Source organism: Montipora capricornis, chromosome 14 (assembly GCF_036669925.1).
Source record: "Montipora capricornis isolate CH-2021 chromosome 14, ASM3666992v2, whole genome shotgun sequence".
Lineage (NCBI taxonomy): Eukaryota > Metazoa > Cnidaria > Anthozoa > Scleractinia > Acroporidae > Montipora > Montipora capricornis.
This window is the reverse complement of record NC_090896.1, coordinates 26657914-26667835: the sequence shown is the minus strand read 5'-3', so window position 1 is coordinate 26667835 and position 9922 is coordinate 26657914. Positions and strand designations below refer to the sequence as shown.

Genomic DNA, 9922 nt, shown 5'->3' with positions numbered 1-9922 from the left:
TCCGTAGAGAAATGGGCTGCGAACCTAAAAAGAATTCTTTCAGGAGTACACCGTCGCGAGTAATCAGCTCCTAAAGAGAATGCTCGCGGGTTACAAAAGTCAACCCTACTCAGTGGACAATCGCAAACTACACCGTCACTGTGGTTTTCCATATCAAAAATGTTTTTTTTTTGCACTTATATAATTGAAGATCTTATAGCAGTTTCACAGTAAAATCATGTTCTCCCTCTACTGACTGTGAACAAGAAAGATAAGTTAGAGGTTTAGAGTCAAAGGGCATTCTTGAGCTCCATAAAAGAAGAGGTTTAAGAATTCCAGTAAGGACAACTTTTATTTTTTTTCTGTTACAAGAAAAAACTAGTCCTAATACTCATTTGTCTTTGACTCGGAAAGGTTTCTTGCAACAGGCAATTTCAAAACCAATCGTCATGTACACAAATGCTTCATTTTTGTATTTGAGGATTTTTCAAGCCTCCACAGCACACCCGAGGAATGTTCCATGAACCTTTCACATGTACAAACCGAATGAATGTCATCCCCAGATGGCCAATGGAATATATCATAGCTCATTGTTGGAAAGTGTGTTTCCGTTCCATCTTTCTATCTGGCTCAGCGCCCACCTGTCTGCCCAGCGGTGTGCTGGTGAGGTCACCGGGGTTGTGTAACAGTCCCTAAATCAGTCAGTCAGTCAGTGAAACGGCAGCTTTCTAATCTCCCCACGGAGGTCAATTTCCTTTTATCACTCAGTTGATACAACCTCAACAAACCTCAGACAGTCAAATTGCGGGATTCAGCCGATTAGCTCGTCCGTGCATCGGCTGCAGTTCACAACAATGAACACTTAATCGTCATTTTGTCCACCCATCACACTAGGTGCGTTTTCGAGTGAACAAAACTAAATAAAAATCATTTTCTTCTCTTTTTTCCTCGGGTAGACCAATGTGGAGGCCAATCTATCCTCAGCATCCCGTTACAGTAGGGTCTTCCCCAGACCTCTTAGTGATATGCATCTTCACGATCTCTTCTGCGCACGTCGGATGGATGCCCACAGTCGACGATAAAGTATTGTATGTAAGGTCACACCTTGAAAAAAATTGCGCGTAGAAACACAAATGCTGATTAATTCTCAATTTTTTTATGTTCGAGAGAACAGGATACATTCACCATCTTGTACACAATCCCAGTGAACAATTAAGTCGAAAGACATCGGTGGCGGGGAAGGTTTGTGGTTTGTTTAATTTATATTTTTATCATAAATCGCCTTACTAGGGCAGCGCTTACACACATCGCTAACAGGGGATGGATTACCGACACAACCTGTGCCATGTGGTATATTATATTATAATATCGCAAAAATTTTGCTCATTTATTTTGCGGTTGAAAGGATGGCTCAGCGGTGATACCACTCGCCGCCCATATGTGGGATGAGTTTGTTCTTGGACCTTTTCTTTGCTCTGAGCGGTTTTCGGCTCCATGTTCTCCGGTTTTCCCATCTCCACAAAAGCCAACATCTCTAAATTCGGATGAAGGAGCTTCCTGGGTAAATATTTTGAATTTTCTCGGTAGATTTAACAAATCGAAAGTCGTTTACCGTTTTCTGTGCTCTTATCGACAACGATATTCGTCATCACAGTGGTCAAAATGTTGTCGATAAGAGTACAGACAATACTGAACCACTTTCGATTGTTTTTTACCACAATATTCAACGCCAAAGAAAGTGTTTATTTCAGAGCGTGACCAAAATCATAACTCAAAGAAACAGCAAGCGTTGTCTATAACTTTCTCGCAATATGATTGGTTTATTTTCCAAAATGAACCTTCCTGATTTGCTATTACACTGCGTGACAAATTGACGCAAGCATGACGCGAGCAGCGTTGTCTATCGACAACGGTAAATTAGCCAATCAGATTGCAATTTTTAAAGCAATTGTGGTAAAAATCAATATTCACTCTGGGAAAACATCGGCAGTTTACCGCATCGTTGCAGCCCTAATAAACGTTACCTCATGGCCGCAGCAAAGCCCTGAATAACTTCCCCAGCCGAAGGGCCAAGAAAATGCATCCCTAAGATAACTTGATCCCCCTCTCGGAGACAAACTATCTGCACAGAAAAATTATATTTTATAATTTAATTATCCTGTCATAATCTACATATTCAGTTTATACATAGCAGTTATTGTATCAGAAACCCATAAGGGTTGAACAAAAGACCTTTGAGTGCTTCCACTTAAAATTCTTAGGAACCACAGAGCCCCCAATTCCTGGCGGTATTGTTGGCGCGGCAGAATAGGGAGGGGCGCTGTGAAATACCAGCGCTGCCAACCCAATCTCCCGCCTAATGATGTACACAGTCTACAATGGTAACTGAAGCCTGTTAATGTAGAGTATCTAGATTTTCATTTCATGATGATCGCGGGTGCTCTTGGGGGCTCCAGCAGAAAAAAAAAAGTAAAAGTTGCATTCCCGCACAGGATTTGAACTCGGAGTACCCACTTTGAAGGAACTGTTTTTATCCACTTAACCACTAAAGCTCAACTGGTTGACAATAGACCTTTTCCGCTTGTACATTTTGTTTTCCCAATACAGATCATGTGATAATACCCAGGAGATTTGGTCCTTTCTCTTGTTCATTAAAAAAAGTGCATGTAGACATATTCATTCATGCTTGCATGCGCTCTTTTTAATGAGCAAAACAAAGGACCAATCCTCCTGAGTATTATCACACGATTTGTATTGGGAAAACAAAATGTACAAGCGAAAAAGGTCTATTGTGCCGATTATTTATCAACAGAAATTAGTATATATAAAACCATTGCTGAATAGCTGTTAAGTCTAGTGCTTGATTTTACAGTGGTTAGCTTTCTCTTGAGCTTTGGTAACCGACATTTTCTTCGCGGGTGATAATACACGTTTACAGCGGCATTCCGAAGAAGAAAAAAAGACATCAAAAAATAATTTCTGGCACCTATCGACGTGATAGTCTAGTGGGTTAAGTGAGAGGGTTATTAACCGAACGTTCCCAGGTTGAGTTCGGTGATTTCAGGCATTGGGATTCGGATTTTAAAAAAAAGATATTTATTTCCTGTAATTCCTATCAAGCACCAAGCGTCCCGAATCGACGATAATATAGTCAAACCCCTAACGGTACCCGCGATCATAATGAAATAAATATCTAGACACTCTACATTTACACGCTTCAGTTACCATTGTAGACAGTATACATTAGCAAATCGCAAATTAGCAAATCGCAAATAGCAAATCCAACATGGCGGCCATCGTGAATAAGGTCTATTGGGTGGAGACAGCATCTTGCCCCAACGAATACCACCAACTCCATTTTTTTCCCATCCGAAATGACAATGGCGATGATAATGAAAATGTTCAGGACAATGACGATGAATATAACAATATACATTAAAAAACTTCTCCAACATGATTAGCTAAAAGAAATGCAGTTTATACACCTTATTCCAAAATAGCCTCCATTTTCGTATTCTTTTGTTTCCATGCAAATTGGCCCTTATGGTCTCGCTTTCAAATGTTAAATTCAAAAGAACATTTAACCTTGAACGAGGCCACAAGGGCAATTTGCATTGAAACAAAAGAATCTTAAAATGGCAGCCATTTTGAAATTAAGGTGTATAGGTAAACACAATGCAGAAAAGCGTTATTAAGAGGCAACAAACTGAGCATTTTGATTGGCCAAGGATTAAAGAAACTTACAGATAGCGAATCAAATGCGGGCCGTCGTAAACTCAGTCAATCAGCATTTTATCATATGGGCTCTTTTTTCTATTCATGAGCACCCAGAAGATGAACTTTGGACAAAAAAGGGCTCGTTACGCTATTCATGTTCACACAGAGAAACTTTGACAAAAAAGTTACAAATTTGCACAGAAAGATTACATAATATGTTGTTGTATTTGCTTGTCTGGCTGTAAATAACCTAGCTGGATGTTCAGAAGCGACGAAATCCTCCAAAATCGCACCGCACAGAGCAGTACGTGCTTTTTCCGGCCCTCCACGCGCCCGCATAAGGGGATGATATAATGAAAAATTATCGTAATTTTTTTTCAAAGAATTCGAACCGCCCGTGTTTTTGTACGTCTTTGAAAAAAATACTCGTTCTTATTTACTCCAAATTGCACTCGAAATAATGTGATTATTTATACTAATAATGACGACAACGACTGTGATAATGGTGATGAATTCCCAATAAAACAAATCATTTAGTCAAACGGTACCCCCCAAATGAACTTCATCGAACAAGAGTTTGCTTCCTTCTCCCAGCTGTGTTTCTTAACGTTGTTACGCTAGCTTAAATCGGCACTTTCTGTGCACGACCCCACGATTTTTTCTTCATTAAAACGTTTTGTACAAAACAAAAAACAAAAACACAATTACAAAAGAAAAAATAATACAACAAAAAACAGAAGGGCAATTCAAAATGGCATATCCTTCACATGATGTCAACTAATGAATATACTGAAAAATTGATACTTGATTACAATGATTAACTATATTATACTATCAGAAGCTCATTACCTTGAAGAGTTTAACTCTGGTTAAGAACTGGGTTTTTTTGAGTTTAAAAATTTCCTTATTTCGATGTAACGTAGCTCGTGCTTTTCCCGCGCGTGCAGCTTTGATGTTATTTTTGTCCGTATTTGGGCATAAAATTGGTGTTCTAAAATCCCCAGCTTTGTTCCAAGGAAAAGAGTTCCAAGTTACAGTACACGCTTCTAGGTCATATACTTCTGGTAGTATAGTATAGTTAATGATTGTAATCAAGTGCATCTGTGTGCATGACCCCACAAGATGCTAGCTTGACCATCCAATCGTGTCTTTATATAGGTCTATCACTTTCTTCGGCCGAATAATAGCCTCTTACCTTCATGTAACACTGCTCAGAGTTTCTTGCTGGTATCGTAAACTCAAGTGGTTTGTAAAATGCATGATAAACCTAGAAAGATGATCGTTAGCTGGAAATCTGGACCTGGTTCCTGAAAGGTGTAATAACTCTATTCCAGGGATACATGAGCCTTATTCTGGCACATTTATCCCTGGAATAGAGTTATTACACTTTTCAGGAACCGGCCCCTGGTAAATATACGAGTCAATGAGGTTCTCTCAATGACACGACACTCAGGTATTTCTTATACGGGAGGCGAAACAATGAACTTCCACTTGGTCGCTCTCCACTAACCTTAAAGGCTCGTGGGAGATCAGCATTTGTTCAATACAGTTTACTCCTCAAGATAAATAAGAAAGAGCAACTCTTGACTAACGAAAGCTCGACAAAGGCAAGCCCTACCTCAATGTTGTCCTCTCCGTGTATATCAATTGCTTTCTCTTCGGAAAGTCCAACAGTACCAAACTCCAAAGGCGTGAAAACTGTGGTGGCAACCTTTAGTCCCAGAAACATGCACACACATTACGTATCAAATCTCTATTTCTGAATTCTCCAGTAAGTTACCCTCTGACCTATATACGTACTTAATCCATCGGCTTTTCAGATCGATTTCGGATAGCAAACTGATAGAGACTTTTCACTTCTGAAGTGTTTCGCCTAAACTCTAGTCCTTTAGGTAGAAAAGACACTTCAAAATACAAGTATGGTGGCGTCTAGGTAAGCCGGAAGACAGTTGCTTTCGGTTGCTTCCCGCCTCTCAGAACATCCTTTGCTCATTCTATATTTAATATTACGGGACTGTTTGGTGATGAATTTTCCATGTTCTCTGCAAATTTCTCTGGCATCGATACCATTTAAAATTCCAGGGTACTTAGTACACACTAAGTTCTAAACAATCTCTGATAATCACAATTAATAAACAAAGTCATTACCGGAATACCTAGGTTATCATAGTCCATAGTAACATCTAAATCTCCGAAAAGTCTGTCGGCGAGAAGCTTTCCTGCTCTTATGGCCACTGGAGTCAGTTCTGGGCGATCCTTTCAGAAAATAAATATCTTAATTATACATTACTAATATATAGATTTAGTCAAGCCTAAAAGCGGACTTTCCGAGTTATTTATTCTTACAGTAAGTTAACATGGTTTGAGCCTGCGATCCAATCGAAAACAAGTACCTGGTCAACTTCCAAAAACAGCTGACCTTGATGAGCTCTAAACTTGAGCCTCGATATGGTCCCGTGGTACTGGTCAGCAGACACCTTTTTTTGACAGGTGTCAATTGGCCATAACATGGATGTCCAATATCAAAGATATACGCTGTAAACGGCCCCCATAATTGGGCGTATTGATGCTGATGATTGTTACTATTATTAGGATATTATTATATTATTGGGAAACGTAGCGCGTACGCGCGTACGCGTGCACGAGCACTAACGGTAGCCATGATTACCATGAGAAAAGGTACTCATGGGTTCCTATGACTATGGTGCTCCGCTATAATTTTATATAAATGCCATTTGTGTGAAATCCCTTCCTATGACAATTGAAAACATAGCAAGGAAATACGAGGAAAGAGAACGAATCCCCAGTATTTGGTCGTATATTGAATACTATTTGAAATCTGTTGATACTTCTGAGTCATACTGTGTGGTTATTTTAAGAACAACGCCTGATCGGTCAGTTGGTGTGAAAATGGACCTCGCTGTCAAGGGAACAAAACACAAAAGTACAAGAAGTGATCAGAGGGATCCTCATTCTTGTGTTACGAGCTTTATCGATTGATACCGGGCCATTCACTCATTTACCTGCAAAACATCTCCAATGGCGTAGATATGCGGGACTGTGGTTTGTTCGCTATCCTTTCCTACAATTTTCTTGCTTAGCGGGTGAACCTCAGCTCCAGCGTTGCCAAGATTCAAGTAAGCTGTTTCAGCATCTCTTCCTAGAGAAACAGACATCTTCTAGTGAGTGACACATAAAGGGCCGTCGTTCACGATTATACTCACACACTCCGAACCTAGAAACGTCTGAATGGTTATCCGTAAGGAAATTATCCATTGACTTAATTTTAGAACTACCATGTCCAACAGTACAACTCTAAAGCGACAAGGGGATAAACAACTGCATGCTCAGTAACTTCCATCTCAATTGACACACTTAAATATAAGGATTTCATTCAGACTCAAAATTTACAACCACTTTCCAAGAAAGAAAGAAACAGAACCATTTAGAATATAATTGGGGACACTCGGAAAAAATCAGAATGCGCATTTGCAGAAGTCGAACCTCCTATCTTCCGATTACAAGTTCGGATGCAATACGAACCTTCCGATTACGACCAACGTCAACCTTCCGATTGCTACTAGCTCGAATGAATACTTTTCAGTTGGTCATGCCAAAGAACTTAGTCAACAGATGCAAAAGTCAGAACAACCTCGCGGCACAATAAATCATTCCTTTTACTTCGACGCTGTCATTTCTCCTGGAATTGATATGGAAACTTTGAGCATCCATCAAATAAAGCGTATGGACCGTACTTGTGTGCAATTCGCTTTTAAAAGATCGCACGCCATGCAATACCCAAAGCCTTCGCTGAGATATTAAAAGTACAGGCTAAAGTACCTTTGATTCAGAAAAGAATCACTGTGACCCAAGCAATTATAGTCCTATATAGTGCGGGAGCATGTGTAATGCCGTGGAAATTCTGTGTGTTAAGGGAGCCCTAATCAACTTAAAAAGTTCTGGTGGCAGCTTTGCAACATGCTCAGAGGAGATTAAGGGGGGGGGGGGGTCAAAAATGTGACGTGCATATCTGCATATCATCATTGTCAGTTTTTCAACCAACCATTCGCAAAAATTAGTATTTAAATGATTTAAAACCTTTATAAAGCGAGTGTCGTTGTCGTGATGTTGTTGAAAATCAACAGCAACACATGAACGTGTTGCTTAGTAGCTGTCATTTGGTTGTTCTTACTTTAGAATTCTCTCCTCAGAGTCAAAAGTTCAAATTGAAAGTTACCTTTGTAGTATGTCACAAGTAGCTGGGTAATTGCTTAGAGATATTAGAGCGAGATAAAGCGTCGCGTTTACGGTAAACAGCAATGAAACTTCGAGAGCAGGCATGGCGTAGTGGTGAGAGCAAATTTGGCCAAGGTTCAATACCCAGGGTCGGCATCACGTCTGGGTTGTGTTTGTTGTTTCTATACTCTGCTCCGAGAGGTTTCTCTGCGGTTACTCCGGTTTTTCCCTCCCCTCAAAAGCCAACCTACCATTTGATAGGCAGATTTGATTTCTGTAAAGTGCATCCAATTATTTTAGGCGTTTTCTACCTGTTTACCCTCAGATAAGGTGCAACTTCCTAAAAACAGAGGAAATGTTAGAATGAGATAATTGTCATGCTTTCGTGATAAGCAGGAGCGTTTACCGTTTCACGTTCACGCAACGCTAGATCTCTCTACGAGCTACCACAATCGACTTTATGATGAAAGAGCGTAAACATAGTTGTCTGATATGCTATGATACAGGAGGAGAGCCAAAACCAAACTTTATCCAGACGCGTGGTCCAGCAAATAGATACTGGATTTATATGCCAGTACTATAGCTTCAAATCCCTCTCTGTACTCTGAATGGATTTGTCTTCCGTGATCCCGAATCCCAAATTCAACGCTTTGTTCATAGCCGAGCGGTTTTCACCTGTCAGTTGGGGGTTCTTAAGGTGGCTCGAATCAGTTTCAACGTTTCCACGTATCGCTCTTATTAGAAGGATCGACACTACGACACTGTATCATTTATTAGCAATATCGTGGTACCAAAGGAAACACGGATTTTTGCTGAACAAGATGCAGTCATTATTTTGACGTAATATGTCACCGTGGCAACGGGCAAGCCCTGTAAAAACACCCTTTATTTTGTCTTTAGTTGCTTATATCTTAAAAATGAACTCGGTTGTCCCCATTTTTTTATTTCTGAAAAGTAATCAAAAGGGCAAGATGAAACTTTCTGCAAGGAAAAAAAAATGTCTAGGGGATTCAGAGCCACCTTAATTCTATGTTTTTTTTAAGGAGGCTTTGAATCTGCTGGAAAGAATTTTTTAAACTTTGCCGAAAGTTTCATCGTGGGTGTTTTTCGTCACAATAATGACTGCATCTCTTTCAGCAAAAATTCTTGTTTCATGTGCTGGGCCTTCCCGTTGCCAAGGTAACTTAATACATCACTATAATGATCACGTCTTGTTTGGAAATAATCGGTGTTTCATATGGTACCATAACATTGCTGTCACGTGATTCAGTGTTGTAGCGTCATTCGATCCAAAGTGTTGAAACCCTTTGGAGCCTCTTTAACACAAATATGTTTGGTTTGAAGTATTTCTTTGCTTGTTATAGTTAAGCCTAGATATATCCTAAACAGTCAGCCTTCTCAGGACTCCTCTCACCTGGACGATCGTACTTTACTCAATTGTCAAATGCGCAATGCAACGGACACATCATCATCATCATCATTAAAGTATGGTCTCACCGGAGGATCACGGAGTAAAACTTCACACATTGCTAGTACCTCTTATAATTCTCGAAGAAACACCCCTAAGTTTCAAGTGCTCACTTTCACACACACAAAAGAAAAATAACCTACCAATTGCAAACAAAACAGTTTCAAATGTTTCTTCGTGTGATTCGCCTGTTACCGTTTCTTTCCACGTGACATGAAGTAGTCCGTTGTCGTTTTTGTCTATTCTAACGGGAACACACTGCTTTAAGAACCGGGTTCCGTGGTTCTCCATGTAATCTGTCACAAGTTTTTCCATTTGCTTGTGTCAAGAAGAAAAGTAATATAATAATAATTTACTAATGATAATACCAATAGTGATAATGGTAATTCTTAATAGGAATGACAATGATTATGATATCGATAATGTGATAATAATTAGATTTTCCAATTCACTTCTTTTGTATCTTGTTGTGGAAAATTGGCGAAGGGAGATTACTATGGTGAACGTTTGTTCTTTCATGAA

General features: G+C 39.7%; 1 protein-coding gene across 1 annotated transcript in view; it reads right to left on the bottom strand.

Moving 5' to 3' along the window:
* Positions 1 to 312: 312 nt before the first annotated feature.
* Positions 313 to 9922, bottom strand: part of LOC138031813 (thioredoxin reductase 2, mitochondrial-like) — a 17858-nt gene continuing 8248 nt past the window's right edge. The window contains exons 9-15 of the mRNA XM_068879437.1: positions 9544 to 9718; positions 6720 to 6856; positions 5860 to 5952; positions 5315 to 5410; positions 4892 to 4963; positions 2004 to 2101; positions 313 to 1083 (exon numbers count right to left, since the gene is read on the bottom strand). Of these exons, the coding sequence (XP_068735538.1) occupies positions 960 to 1083; positions 2004 to 2101; positions 4892 to 4963; positions 5315 to 5410; positions 5860 to 5952; positions 6720 to 6856; positions 9544 to 9718 (795 nt within the window). The 3' untranslated portion in view covers positions 313 to 959. The remainder of the gene's footprint in view (positions 1084 to 2003; positions 2102 to 4891; positions 4964 to 5314; positions 5411 to 5859; positions 5953 to 6719; positions 6857 to 9543; positions 9719 to 9922) is intronic.